This window comes from Daphnia pulicaria, chromosome 4, assembly GCF_021234035.1.
Source record: "Daphnia pulicaria isolate SC F1-1A chromosome 4, SC_F0-13Bv2, whole genome shotgun sequence".
Taxonomy (NCBI): domain Eukaryota; kingdom Metazoa; phylum Arthropoda; class Branchiopoda; order Diplostraca; family Daphniidae; genus Daphnia; species Daphnia pulicaria.
In genome coordinates this window covers 83584-97621 of record NC_060916.1, presented here as the reverse complement: position 1 = coordinate 97621, position 14038 = coordinate 83584, and the positions used below count along the sequence as shown (strand labels likewise).

The 14038-nt window shown below is 38.6% G+C and overlaps 3 protein-coding genes across 3 annotated transcripts; 1 reads left to right on the top strand and 2 right to left on the bottom strand.

Moving 5' to 3' along the window:
• Positions 1–333: 333 nt before the first annotated feature.
• Positions 334–7025, bottom strand: LOC124336077 (vascular endothelial growth factor receptor 1-like). The gene is made up of 14 exons (XM_046789707.1): positions 6419–7025; positions 6193–6358; positions 5771–6130; positions 5532–5699; positions 5290–5472; positions 5151–5227; positions 2907–2954; positions 2703–2826; positions 2390–2641; positions 2099–2329; positions 1881–2029; positions 1687–1809; positions 1493–1622; positions 334–1431 (listed from the first exon to the last, which is right to left on the bottom strand). Exons 1-14 carry the CDS (start codon positions 6641–6643, stop codon positions 1070–1072), a joined length of 2598 nt encoding a protein of 865 aa, XP_046645663.1. The 5' UTR covers positions 6644–7025; the 3' UTR covers positions 334–1069.
• A 646-nt stretch (positions 7026–7671) lies between these two features.
• LOC124336142 (GPI transamidase component PIG-T-like) lies at positions 7672–10193 on the top strand. The gene is made up of 10 exons (XM_046789828.1): positions 7672–7904; positions 7977–8154; positions 8217–8454; positions 8517–8603; positions 8670–8867; positions 8946–9147; positions 9208–9366; positions 9431–9686; positions 9755–9916; positions 9982–10193. Exons 1-10 carry the CDS (start codon positions 7724–7726, stop codon positions 10133–10135), a joined length of 1815 nt encoding a protein of 604 aa, XP_046645784.1. The 5' UTR covers positions 7672–7723; the 3' UTR covers positions 10136–10193.
• A 63-nt stretch (positions 10194–10256) lies between these two features.
• Positions 10257–14038, bottom strand: LOC124336055 (transport and Golgi organization protein 6 homolog). The gene is made up of 11 exons (XM_046789657.1): positions 13884–14038; positions 13654–13795; positions 13311–13584; positions 12947–13252; positions 12623–12883; positions 12315–12559; positions 11698–12252; positions 11264–11633; positions 10825–11199; positions 10650–10763; positions 10257–10585 (listed from the first exon to the last, which is right to left on the bottom strand). Exons 1-11 carry the CDS (start codon positions 13957–13959, stop codon positions 10400–10402), a joined length of 2904 nt encoding a protein of 967 aa, XP_046645613.1. The 5' UTR covers positions 13960–14038; the 3' UTR covers positions 10257–10399.

Sequence of the window (14038 nt, the reverse complement as noted above, 5' to 3'; positions counted from 1 at the left end):
AAAGAATAGAATAAATAAATAATTGAGCATTATAAGAACATTTAGCGTTTTTCGAGGAAAAGCAATTATTCTAAATTCTTAAAACAAAATCATTATTAAAAAATGCAAATTTGGCCAGGTATGACACAACTGCTAGTTCATACTCCCGCCATCACTTTATAAGGCTTGCTTATGACCTTAACAATTAGGTGGGACGGTCGAAAAGTGTAGATTTCGTTGATGTCGTTTCATTTTACTGCTAGGTTTACGAATTCCTTGACAGAAACGTGTTCGTAAGAACATGTGGATGTAGAGGGGAGAAATTCGTAGGGAGAAGTACAGGAAACTTACGACGAAAAGGTATCTCGTTATTAAATGAAAATGGAATTTGGCATTTGCCGACCACTGAGATTTCACGGAAATTTGGTAATTGAAGAGACGGTTATTAGTTGTTTGTATTGCTGTGCGCAATTCTGATCCCTTGTGTGTTATTAGATAACATTCGGCTTGTAAGAGGGTAAGTTCGCTTGCGTATATGAATATGGAATTTATGACTTATTAGACATATCCCACCAGGTCAAGTGGTCGACCCGAAATGATAATGTGAAGGAAATTGTGGATTTTAGACGCGAAGAAAATCACAAATTCTTGATTTAATTTTAAATGACTGATCTTATTTTGAAATTGGCGGTTTAAACGTGCAGAGAATTATACGCCATTTTGTTTGAAGGAAAGGGTAAGAATAATTCATAAATTTTTGTTATGAAACACCTGAAAAAAAGGTAGGCTTGGCAAGGAACCCAGCAAGGATTATAATAGGTAAGGGTAAGATTTCAAAAAGCTTTCCTTTTCCAAGGTTTTTTTTCTTTTTGAAAAAGAAAGATTATGGAACACCGAGTTTTAGTTAACTCTAAAATTTATTTTAGTAAAAATGATTCCCAATATTATCTGGAGAATTAGTCACAGTAGGTAACAACGAAAAGTTCGACTTGTGGCAAATCTAAAAAAAATCACAGTTAAGTAGTTGAGCCATCACAGATTACAGTCCTTTTTAACTCAAATTTCAATCTGCTTAGTAAAGCATGAAGCATTAAAGTTGAGTTATCTCATCATTTGTGTCAAATGAATCGAAATTGACGTTTCCTTCGCTTTCTCTTGGTTGATAAAGCGACACACCGTTCGTCACATTTGTATGTCCTGGGTGGCCGGTCCGACAATAAGCGTCACCAATTTCGTAAGGAATATTATTGACAGTTAAGTAGTCGGAAACAGCCAGTGGTTCCAAGTAGTCTCCTATCATTTCCTGCAGTTGGCTGAACGTTGGTCTTTCTTTCGGTTCCTTTTTCCAGCAACTGGACATGATTTCTCCAAAGAGTGTGGGCGCATTGTCCGGTTTCTCCATTCGATAACCATTTTGAATGACTTTGACGAGTTCGAATTTGGCGTTTCTACCTGTAAAATAATTTGCTTTGAAATTTTTATTTTTTCAATTAAAGGAAAATGGCAGGCTCACCTGGATATGGAACTTTTCCTAGAGAGAAGAGCTCCCATAGAAGAATCCCGTAGGACCAAACATCCGATTGGCTGGAAAAGGTGTAATTCGTCAGGGATTCAATCGCCATCCACTTGACTGGCAATGGCCCCTATCAGCCAAGACAAAATGTATATTTTTTCAACGGACAATCAGATCAAGGTATTTTAATTTACCCTTCCATTTTTCTCGTAGCTTTCGTTGTAGTACATTTTCCTGGCCATGCCGAAATCGGCCACTTTGACAACACCGTCGTCGGCCAATAAAACATTCCGAGCGGCCAAATCACCGTGAAGGACCTGAGAGTTATGTAAGAATGTATTAGGACACTGGTAGGTTGCTGATGAAATCACCGCAAACAATAGCGTACCTTTCTGTTAGCTAAATACTCCATTCCTCGAGCGATTTGGAAAGACCAGGAAATTAAATCGCGGGTGCAAATGGTGGGAGGAGTCGCATCAGGATCTTCTCCATATTTCCAAAACGTTTCTGGTTCTTCAATGTAATCCTCCCCCTCCACTAAAATCGATAGTTCAGCACAGAATAACATTTATTGCAATTAAGTATTATTAGTTACGATAAACTTACGCGGATACTCTGAAATAGAATTTGAACTGGAATCACATTTCCTTCCGAGGCCCGACCGCTTTCTTTCCACATCCGCACAAGCGGAAGGAATTCCTCCCGTATTCTCTGCGTCGTTACATAATTTGATGTTGCCCAACTCATCCAGCTGATTGACGAACTTGTTCCGGTGGTTGATTAAAAAATTTTGCAGGTTACCGAACCGGCAATATTCCACTATTACGTACAACTCCCCTATAAAATTATTTGAACAGGTCAGTAATACTTTTTTATATCGTAAGAATTAGATGTAACCTTTGGTGATTTGCTTAGTGCAGGCTCCCAGTAAATTCACAACGTTTACGTGCGAGCCCAAATAAATGAGAATTTTCAATTCGCTGATGAGCGCGTCCATTCCGGCGTCATTAGTTTGCGATCGGACCATTTTAACGGCGACCGTTTTATGTTTTCTCCGTTGGACGACGGGGGTTTCGTCACAGGAGTCTCTGATCCCAACAGCTTCAGCTTTGACAACTCGCCCAAAGTGCCCAGCTCCAATTTCAATTCCTATACATCGTCATAGTTTAGTTTCACGTAGATTTCAGGGTATTTTAAATCTATGACCAACCGAGCGTGAGACGATTTCTTGGAAATTCCCATCGTTTGTAATCGTAGGGTAAGAATGGCAGATCCGGGTCGACTCCATTTGCGTATCCATTCAGCCTCCTTGTTATTTCTCTTTTAAGTTTTTTCTTTAATTTTCAAAAAGAAACGAAAGAAGGAATTAAGTTTTAGTCGCTTGTAAAACAGTTAAAACATTTAATGTAGTTACTTTATCCAAGTATAATTTAACACTGATTCCAATTCCAACCAAGAGTAATAGGGTAAAACAGCGAATGCCGGACAGCGATCCGACTTACGGCGTTTGTGTGTAAACCCAAAATGCGAATTTCCGGACAAAACGCGAATGCCCCGGACATTTTTTCGAATTCCGGACGGAAATATTTTAAAAAACTAATTATATCAATCGATGCAGTTTTTAATTCTTAACAAAATTGCTCAAGACATGTTATACAGTGCAATGGAAGTATTTTAAGATATTTTGATTAAAAAAATCAAAACATTGAGCTGTCAAAAACTGTTTTCGTCTGCTCAAGCTTTTCGACTTGGGTTCAAAACGAGTTAAGAACATAAAAACTATTTTTCGATATTTACTTTAGTTAATTATATTTCACTAAAGTAAAGAAGTCTATAATTCAAAAACAAAAAACCATATTGAAATCCTCGTTGGGATTCTCGAGAAATTCGAATATTAAGTCGGTCAGACATGACGTGAATGTCCGAAAACTACCAAAATTTGAATAATAAAAATAAAATTCAAATTTAATCTTTTTCAAGAAAAATTGGTATTGACAGATTAAGAATAACGTCCTCTTTTAGTCTAGATGCATAAAAGTGGTATGGCGTTATATACTCCGTCTAATTAATGACTTTTCTTTCCCCTTTAAGCCCTTGATGCGAATTCCGGACAGCAGACGAAAACAACAGTACAATTAACGTTCCACAACAATTTTAACAAGGTTAAGTGGCTCATTGGTAGAACCCAGTATTACGAATTGGAAATTGACAAGTGTTGAAGTTCGATCCCAGTGTTTGGAAAATATTTTTGAGGTAAAGAAAAACCTTTTATGGAATAATAACAAACGCTATCTTTTTCTGCGAACAACTTTTAATGAATGTCATGAATTAACGACGGCTAATATTTATTTGAAAAAGAATAATTTATTTTAGATAATCTGACTTTTTATTAGAAAACTAGACGAGCAGCTTCAAGATTGTCCCTATTACTTTAAATACAATTAAAAAAATTAGTTTAAATACCTAATAAGAAAAAAATATATGAGACGTACGCAGTTGATAAGTAAATCTAAAGAAAAAAGATTTAAATCAAGATGTTGTTCCGGATGTTTTTAAGAGTATTTAAGAAATTTGTTTGTTATGAGACTTGAACCACGCACCAGTGAATTCGTGTGCTTGCGCTCATCCACAGAGCCACCTTACAACATAGTAAGAGTTCTACAAAGATCTAGTGATTAGCAGACAGACGCCATCTGTCCGGAATTCGCATCATGGGCCGTTATGGGAGATAAAAATTGATTTAAAAATTCTGGTTTTTTACGGTGTTAAAACGCTTTTTTGATAAAATAGCGCTAATTAGGGTTACATGCACACCAATGAATAAAAAAATCGTAAAATTGAACTATTTTACGAAAAAACAAAAATCCGGACATAAGATACAACATTTTGAGGTATGCCAGTCGTTAACAAACTTGTCGCTGGTTTTTTTTTTCTTTTTTTTTCACGAAAGTGACTAAAATTATATTCCTTTTGCAAATACTGGTAAAAAGTGGAATGAAAAAAGCAAAATAATTTTGACAACATTTTTGGATCGATCCAGATTCGATCCTCTGTCAATCGAATCTTGTTTTTGAAATAATTAAAAAAATACGCAACAAAAGATGTAAACATTGTACACCAATCGATGCGTCTCTCAATTCTGCGTCGATTGATGTACATACATGTGAAAACAAAGAAAGTCAATTATTTTCGAAATTTTCTGTCCGGAATTCGCGTCAGCTGTCCGACATTCGCATTTCGGCCAGGTTTTCTATTTTCACTGATATTTTGGGAAATTCTTAAAAATAACGACGCAGCCTTATATAATATTGTAGAGCTTTCAATTCTCTATCATTTGATATAATTAGTTAAGGGATTGTTTTCGTTATTACCTTAGAAATTCCTTACGAGTAAAAAGTTTTCACTAGGTGATAACACACAGACGAAATTTAAGGCCGTAAGAAAAATTATGAAACTTCAATTCATGATTTTTCGATTAATTGGCCGTATTTCTACATGCCCTTTGGCTCAATTGTGTATTCCCCGCCATATTTTAAAGTTCATTCATTAGTTTTTTATATAATTCCGTCGTTTATTTATAATTATAAATTGAAAAAGTCGGCTTTTTCGTCCGGAATTCGCGTATCCAAGATGCTGTCCCGAATTCGTTGTTTTACCCTATTATCAGCGTTAAAGTTACAGATGCGGCTATGATGGCAGCAGTGTCCGTTTCTATTATCCTGTCGTAAACTAATCCTGAAAATGGAAATTTTGACATTAGTTGCATGTATTCCACTTCCGGCTTATTCCTATAATACCTTTGATTGAAAAGGAAATTGTTTTGGACACTAATTGCTGGTCGATATTTGCTGTGCATTGATAGACTGTGAAAGTATTTAGAGTCACGTCGATCAAGTCTAGTTGACTTTCGTAATAGATGAATTCTTTGCATCCTCCCACGCATACTTCTTTGTTGAAATGTTGCGTCTTTATCTGAATACCTTCAACGATTCTATTAATTAGGTTTTACGAAACATTATCAGTTAGTTTCAGTGTATACCTGGGGTGAATTTATTTAGAATTTGCAGTGGCTCCGTATTGTTTATCCGGTAGGCCCATTCCGGTGGCGAGGAGAACTCGGTTTCAGTAAAAATTCGACAGATCAAAGTGACGTTGCTTCCTTCAAACACCGGGTCGTCGACTTCCCCAACTTTAGTCAACTCCAATCCTACATTTACATTTTTCAGTTATTATCGTCATTGCGATTAAAATCACAGGAACTCTATTAGAGAAAAATACCTTTGACGTAAATATCGAAATATTTCTTATCGGTGATGTTGTTCATCGTGCCAACACATTGGTAATTGCCAGTGTCGCTGACTTTTGAATTCTTCAATGTTAGTCCGCGATCGTATCTAATCAGCCAATTAGAATTGGTCTCGGATAACAAGTCGCGTTTTTCCAATTGCGTTGAAACTATTCCTTTTGCGGTGATTTCACTACCGCGGATGATGGAGATGTTGAGCTTGGGATGGGTCGGTTTGCACGAAATGTGAAGAGAAGCTCCTTGCTGGGCTAGATAGCCAGTATCGTATGGGTCCATAAAAGTGAGAAAACTAGACTGGTAACCGTCAGGAGAGTAATATACGTCTTTGTCATCTAAAAGATGATAGAATCTGGTTGTTATTTGGTCATTTTTTGAGTGACGGATATTAACTAACTGTAAACGTAGACATATTTTTCGATTTTCTTATTGCTCCAGCTATTTTCCACACAACCGTAATAGCCTGTGTCTGTATGTCGAGCTCTTAGTAGAATCAGTGTTGATGTCGAATGCGTTTCGTTCCTGTCGAATGTTTTACTGAGGCGGGTGTGAAGGTCGCCAGTCTACGTAATCAAATTCTGATGAAAATTTGAACACAAACTTAAAAGGAATTGTTAATTTACCGGGTTCTTTTCAACGTAGTCGGGCAATTTCCACCAAATATTCCCGAAATTTGTGTCATGTTCATCCCGGTACTGATAGATGCAAGTCAATATGATACTTGAGCCGGCTTTGATCACCTGTTGTGCTCCATCCGGAATCATTGGTAACCATTTAGGAAAACATTGACCAATCACTAGTAAGAAATAGAACAGCGTTGACTGCTGCAAGCCAACAGATGATGTCATCTGAGCGCAATTTTTATCCGCCCAGCGACAGCAAACGAAATATTCCAACGGATAATTCCTGCGTACCAACTCCACTCAAGTTCAACGTAATTTTCGCACTGAAACACTCTTGCCGTAATAACAGCACATTTACACACGAGCGAAACATCCAACACGTCTGCACTGGAGAAGACAAAGTAGTACACTGAGCTTTGCACGCACAGCTACCGTCGAGAGATCAGCAGGTATACCTAATCAGGAGTGGCTGGATTGTGAAATGAAACGGTATTTCCTAGTGCTGGAGGGAGTGTGTGACGTGCCTATCTGACCGGCAAAGAATTCCACCGGCTGAATGAGGAAATAGTTGATATCTGAACAGAATTATTTGCTGTAATTAAATCTAATGAGTCGAATACAAAATGGAAGACATGTGTCATGCAACTTTCACTTTCTCTATCTGTGAATCAGTGGTGCAAGAGGTACGAATAAAAACCCTTTCTCTCGGACATCCGTTTTTCAGCGAGTCATGATATTTAATCGGGCGGATGATTCGATTTCGATAGATAAATTTTTACCTAAGTTGAACATTTGGAAAAGAAAAGACCTTTAGATTAGTTTCTAGATACCTCTATGCTGACTAAATATGTCGGCTTCATTTGGTCACCAACATTCGAGAGGAAAATGTCCAGAAGGAAATATTACATCTTCTTTTATTCGTGAACTGTGTTGCGTACAGTCAGTATTGCGCTATTGCGAATCTCGAAAACATTAATTACTTTCCTGTTTACACTCGCTTTGTACGTTAAATGTAAAATTAAATCAATAGTGCAAGCTCTGATTCGATGTCAATTATCATTGGAAAGTAAAATTCACCAATCAATAGCCCAGTCTGCCGTGAATTGTATATTCTGGAGTGTCATCTTTGCCTATCAGATTTGTCGAAATCGGCCAAAAACTTTCGATTTTCAATTTTCCGCAAAATAAGGTTCTCACACAAAGTACTGATTAAATCTGCTAGATGGCGTTTCTATCTTTCGATTTTACTTCACCGCTAGATGGCAATGAAGCTGCAGTGTTGCGAACTGTCAGTTTGAAAAGAAAATGAAGTTCGCTTCCAAAACATACATTTGTGTTCTTTTTTTCGGGTTAAGTTTAATATTGATCGATGCTACATCAGAATCATTCAGTGAAGAGCTTCTCATCAAACCATTACCCACTGGACATGTGTATTCTTTTTTTCAGTTTACTACAAAGTGGGATGTTGATCCTTCGGAAACTAAACGTGAGCCGGCTTTATTTTCTTAAACTTGAATTAAGACAGAAAAAACTAAAAAACAAATTATTTATATCTTAGTGCAACACTACAACCTGTTTCCGAGATCAATCGGAGAGATCATACAAAAACATTCTTTGAGAGAACTTCATCTCAGTCTGACACAGAGCTTGTGGCGTACACAGAAATGGGGATACCCAGTAAGATTTGCTGGTCCTGGAGCAGAAGTTTTTGCCACTTTTCAACCTCATTTGAACAAGTAACATTTTATAAAGTTCAATATTTATCTATTTTTCTTATCATAAAATTGTCTTTTCATAGTGACGAAGTAGATGGTGCTTGGATTGATCTAGTGAACTCACTGTCTGGCCTTTTCTGCTCCTCTTTCAATTTTGTAACTCTAACAAACACCATTCAGCCTATTTGGACCTTTTCTCCAGAGGGTCTGAATTTAGGTGGAACTAATGCTTCTCATCAGCGTTATGCAAACCTGCCCAGAGAAATTGTTTGCACTGAAAATTTAACACCATGGAAAAAGCTTTTACCCTGCGAGAGCCATGTTGGTTTACATATCAAATTCCTTAAACTCTATGCACTCTACAGTATTTGTTTTTTGAGCAGAGTGGATTGGGTGAACTTTTAAATGCCAAGAACATGTATGACAGCAGTTACCACTCTTTGGCTCTAGATTTGAGGCCCATCTGCAGGGTAATCATATATATAATAATTGTTTTTAAAAACGTCAAGCATGTCTTAACTCTTCTGATTCAACAGGACAAAAAATGTCAAGAATCGTCTTTGGAATTAAAATTATCGCTGTCTCTAGTCTCTGAACCAACCGTCTTGCATGGAAATACCTACCACGGTATCAATGCTGACTGGTCCTTCAAAAGTATTTATGGGGCCCATTTATTCTCTTCTTGTCCAAGAGCGACACTTTCGAAGGTTTACATCGACATCACTTCAAACATTGTGAGTACAGCGCTATTTAAAATGTAATCCTTTATGTAGAAGACAAATTTTTAAAAAGGATTGTATAAAATTTACCAGACAAGCACCACACACTGGAACCTGAGGCCAGACCCTGCAGCGGTCGTCGTCAATCAGCGGGGAGGTAGTTCAACTCATCTTGCAGTCTATGATCTCAATGAGGTATCACCTTGGCCCATCAATGTTCGAGCTGCGTACACCAAGAAACTTTCTTATGGAATTATTCCACCACCACTTATCCACGCTACTCGTTTTGTAGGAGGTAAATTTTCTAATACAAAAGCTCAATCTGACATTTTAAATAATGAGCAATTATTGGCAGGTCATGGGCAAGCTAAAGGAAAGTTGGTGACTCGAATCCACAACAACTATTACAGCAATGATATAGACATTGTGTTTTTGGAATTGGTGCCTTGGTATTGCCGCGTATTCCTCCATACATTGGCGTTTAGTAATTCAAAAAACAAACCAGTCGCAATCGGTAATTGGCCTTTTAAAATTAATACTTCCATCTGTGGATAAAGCATCAATTTCCATTTGAAAAGACATGCCACAGAAACTATACTTCAGGCCTGGGCTTGATCGACAGCGACCAAACCACCTCGAATTGCGCCTCACTCTACCTGCGAACTCTGTCACTGAAATCGAGTGGGAATTCCAAAAGGGTTTCCTGAAATGGACGGAGTATCCTCCAGACGCTCATCGAGGGTTCGACTTGGGACCAGCTGTTATTTCTGCACTACTACCCGTTGCCCGCAACTGGACTGGAATACCCAGACATGTTTCTACTTTCGATGAGAGGTAGATATGAAAAATAAAACGGTATCTTTTTAATAGATTTGCATTTAAACCTCATCCGAACTTTCTAGCTGGAACGTTAGCCAGTCAGGTTATTTCGTTCGTGTTCATACCGAGACTTTGGTTGTAGCCATGGCCACCCCTGATTTCAGCATGCCCTACAACGTGATCTGCTTAGCTTGTACGGTGGTAGCTTTGGCGTTCGGACCACTCTACAATTTAACCACTAAAAGGCAAGTGAATCTTATTATTTAAATTTTATTCAGATTTGTGTAATGATTGGAACGGTACTTCTTAGGTTGGTTGTCAAAGAATCGAGTGGTGGCGGAGGAGGAGGACTGATCTCCAAATTGAAATCTGTTTTGGGAAAGAAAAACAGCAATCCTGTAGAAGAACAAGTAGCAGCATCACCGAAAGAAAAGGTTCTAGCAACTAAGAAGAAAGATGATTGAGTTCAGTCCGTGTACAGTAAAAAAAAGTCACTAATTCACAGCAACTTTTTAAATTTAAGCCTCTTGAGTTTGGTTTTTTTTCTAGTATTAAAATTTATAATAACCACAAGGAACTCCAAAATCATTTTTCCAAAATACGATGTTTATTCTGTCGGGTGAAAGTTCATGTTGCGGATGAGCATTTTACATCATTCAAAGGTAAATCATTAGCAGAGAATAAGGTCGCTATACAACAGACAACGAGGAACCCGCCTTTCTATGCAACTACGGAAGCCGAAGTTGGCGAATGGTTTTCCCCGCTAGTTTCGGTGCAGAGAGATACTGTTTGACGATTTCTCCTAGTTTTTCCAAGCCTTGGTTTGCATGGAACGTAACAACACGATCGTCGTTATCACGAAGGACTATTTCTTTTAATACCCGGTACAAATCTTTAATGATCGGCTCCAAAACCTAGAAACAAAGAGTTTAACGTTTATAGACAATTAACTATAATCAAAGAGGGGTAACAAAGTACCTGTAATGCTTCAGAATCTAGTCCACGTAACAGCAAAGTAATCAAAAGGACGGCCGCTCGGCGGACTTCAACTGCCGGATCTCGGGCAGCCAAATTGCTAACGCAGCTCAGCAACTAAAAACGAAATGTTTTATAATGGCAGCTCTCATTTTCAAGCATTTGAAAGTATGTTTACCTCAAAAGCCACCGAATCCAAAGAGTAACGAAGCAGTGCACAGAGTTCACCCAGATTGTGCAAACAAGATGCTCTTACGAATGGATCTTCGTCCTTGGTTCCACGAAGGAAAGAATTGAGCAACACTCTTTTGTATTTCGGGATAAGAGGACCAACAAGACGAACTACTTGGAGTAGAGCTTCCCCTACTTTCAAACGGACTTCTGCTGGACGTCGTACTGGTTCCGCTGTCGGAGTGTCCATTTCAGACTGCTCATATTCAGTCACCAACTGGGGCTCCTTAAGGTCAGTGAACTGTTCCAGCTGTTGAACAAGAGCTTGGACAACTTGTTCTGTAAACACATCAGCCAGAGAACCCAGAGCCTGAATTCCCATCTAAAAAGAAAACATTAAAAGATTAAAATAAAATGAACAATCAATCTTGTGACTGTGAAAATACCAGATAAATGTAAGAGTCCTCGTGCTCCAGCGAGTCAAGGAATACTTTCAATAAGCGTTCTCGATTTTTAAGTGCCTCTTTATCCTTTTTCTTGAGCAAATGCGACAGAGTAAGAATTGCATGACCTTGGACGGGCAGGAATGGATCACTAAGTTGATCCCAAGCCATCTGGAAAGCTTGATCTTTGGCACTGCTACTATTTCTCGATCCAGTGGGCGTAGATTCTTTATTGAACACGAAGCCTCGAGTTTGAATTGCAAGACGAAGCTCGTCTGCTCCACTTCGAATTCGTTCCAGCGGATGCTTTTTCACCAGTTGTTCAAGGGACTCCACCAGAGGATCAAACAAAGACCACACATCAGATTTATCCCTAAAAAGTAAGAGTTAATTAAGTCAAAGTTTAACCACATTCAATATGGAAAATCTCTTCTTACTCTTTTCCAACAAGGTTATCGATTTGCAGGGCTATCACAGCGAAAACAATAGCCAAACCTTCCTTCTCAAGGTCTACATCAAAGTGATTGCGATCCAAATTTTCTGCAGCACGTTTGAGGAAGACCTGCGCAAAGTCTACTGCTTGATGAGGATTGTTGAGTAAGAAACTCTGTAACTGTTCATCTTCGCTAAGTAAACCAATCAGTCGAAGAGTCACTAGTCCTCTCCTAACCGAATGAAGGAGATGGGGTTGTTGGGGTGTTAGTGAGCAAGTCGTTGGCTGGTCAACCATCAGTTTGGGAAGATCTTCTAATAGCGAGACAAAGACTGAATACGTCAGGTGGACATCTTCTATGCGCTGAAGCATAGCGATGAGAGCCATCACACTCTTTTCGTCTTCGTCCAGAAAAGATTCATCATCTTCGCTACTAGCATGAATTTGAAGCAGACTTCTGAGTAACCCAACGCGATCAGGGTTATCACTATGACGAATCAGTCGAACGAGTAGCTCTTCTAGTAGCGTCTTTACTTGTAAAATACTTTGACACCAAATCCTGCGATAACAAATCAATTTTTTAATTGGCCGGTAATTTTTCACAGTTCCTGGTGAACTAACCTGTAAAGTTGCATGAGGCGGTAGGAATGGGGCACCAGCAATAGCAAAAATCCAGAAGGATCTGTTCCATTCACAAAAATAGAGTGAAGTGTTTCAATGCAGCTGATCAAAACGTCTTGATCTTCGGAAGCAAGAGGTTGAAACAACGGTCCAAAAACGGTGTCTTCTGCCACATGACGATAGCGGGCTGCTATTTCACGGTAACAGCCAGCTGCTATGCGATTGAAAGGTCCATCAGGAAGTTCCTGAATAAAGCAGAGAAGAAAAGTTATAAAACAGTTAATTGAGCAAATTTCTAAAAAATAAACCTTGTGTGATTTTGTGACTAATTCTGATAGTTGTGGGCCAATTATCGAATAATATTCCCGTTGTTTTACAGGGTCTCTGCTCGGTGGAGTAGAAATTATGTAAGCGAGCGAATCGCATCGCTGCCACATTTCGGAGGTGATTTCCGCCAAATCCATGACGCCCTGAATAGTCATAGCTAAACCATTAGGATGCATCAGCTGCTGAGTGAGCAGATGGGCACAGACACGAATCAACCATCTCGGTGCTGGTTGCGGAGCGTCCTGTAACAAAACACATCAAGTTAATGCTATAAATATTATTCAGTTGAAATTAAAGAATCATACCCGAATGATTTTAGCGTGGGATGCAGAAGGTCCTTGTAATAGCAGTAAACTTTGCACCAACAACGGCGGATACGTCCGTTCGAGAACAGAGTTCAAGAGCGGAATGAACTCTTGGCGTTCTTCATGAAGTCTCTGCCAAAGTAGCACCTGAGAATCTGAAGTTGGCTTACTGATGGGTGCATGACAGATCTGGAGTAGAGCTGTCAGCAAATCAGCCAAATGTTTGGTTGCAAATTTAGCTCCAAAAGACTTGCTCTTTTCAATCTCACATAGCCCTCTAACTGTTACTGTTAATCTTGAATATTTCTAAAGAAAAAGAGAATTGAGTAAAAGTGAAAGAGTTAAACATTATTTAGAGCATTACCTGCTCATCAGAAATATCTGTTGGTTGATGGAAGAGATTAAAGAATTTTGATCTCTTTTGAATTGGAACTCCTATGTTTGGAAGGAGATTTGGAAGCAACCCAAAGCCAACGATGAGCTGAAAGCATTTTGCAATGTCAATCTCATGTTGAACTGATAGCCGAGGTAGATTGGGATCGTTGAGATTGCCAGAGTTATTACAATTTACATTGTCCAAATCAATTGATTTGGCGATTTCAAGAATTGTTTCGAGGCAAACACAACTGTAGGACCATCTGAATGAACAAGAAAATAAAACAGGATGACGATTTGGTTTCCCCATTAATAAATAATTTATGATTTACCTCACATCCCCGACATGACATTTCTCAATGCCATATGTTTTCAACAAATCATGTTTCCCTTGATCTTCAGCTGCATTGAGAAGTGTATTGACTAGCGTTAAATTATTTTGCAGTACTTGATCAATGGTTTGCACCGTCGAGCCTAGGTCATTCAACAAGACGTCACAAAAGGAATAAGAGAAAAATGAGTGACAACACATGTAGCGAATGCATATCGATTTCAAAGTTACCTTGAAATTGTTCCAACTGTGCAGGTTTTGATAGAAAACCGATTATTTTGAGACGAGTTGTCATAAGATTGTCCATTGTTTACATTGCGTGTGACAGAGCAACTCCTCCCCTCTTAACGCAACGAATACCAAACCCCAAATTGATGGCAGCGCCA

Excerpts from the sequence above, each read along its gene's own strand:
- LOC124336077 (XM_046789707.1), bottom strand. The coding sequence starts at position 6,643 with ATGACATCATCTGTTGGCTTGCAGCAGTCAACGCTGTTCTATTTCTTA. Across the intron at positions 2,642-2,702 it reads AAGAAATCGTCTCACGCTCG|GAATTGAAATTGGAGCTGGG; the intron begins GTTGGTCATAGA and ends GACGATGTATAG. Across the intron at positions 1,810-1,880 it reads AGTATTTAGCTAACAGAAAG|GTCCTTCACGGTGATTTGGC; the intron begins GTACGCTATTGT and ends CATAACTCTCAG.
- LOC124336055 (XM_046789657.1), bottom strand. The coding sequence starts at position 13,959 with ATGGACAATCTTATGACAACTCGTCTCAAAATAATCGGTTTTCTATCA. Across the intron at positions 13,796-13,883 it reads ACAGTTGGAACAATTTCAAG|GCTCGACGGTGCAAACCATT; the intron begins GTAACTTTGAAA and ends TGAATGACCTAG. Across the intron at positions 12,253-12,314 it reads CGCCTCATGCAACTTTACAG|GATTTGGTGTCAAAGTATTT; the intron begins GTTAGTTCACCA and ends TTGTTATCGCAG.
- LOC124336142 (XM_046789828.1), top strand. The coding sequence starts at position 7,724 with ATGAAGTTCGCTTCCAAAACATACATTTGTGTTCTTTTTTTCGGGTTA. Across the intron at positions 8,868-8,945 it reads TCGACATCACTTCAAACATT|ACAAGCACCACACACTGGAA; the intron begins GTGAGTACAGCG and ends AAAATTTACCAG. Across the intron at positions 9,917-9,981 it reads TACAATTTAACCACTAAAAG|GTTGGTTGTCAAAGAATCGA; the intron begins GCAAGTGAATCT and ends GGTACTTCTTAG.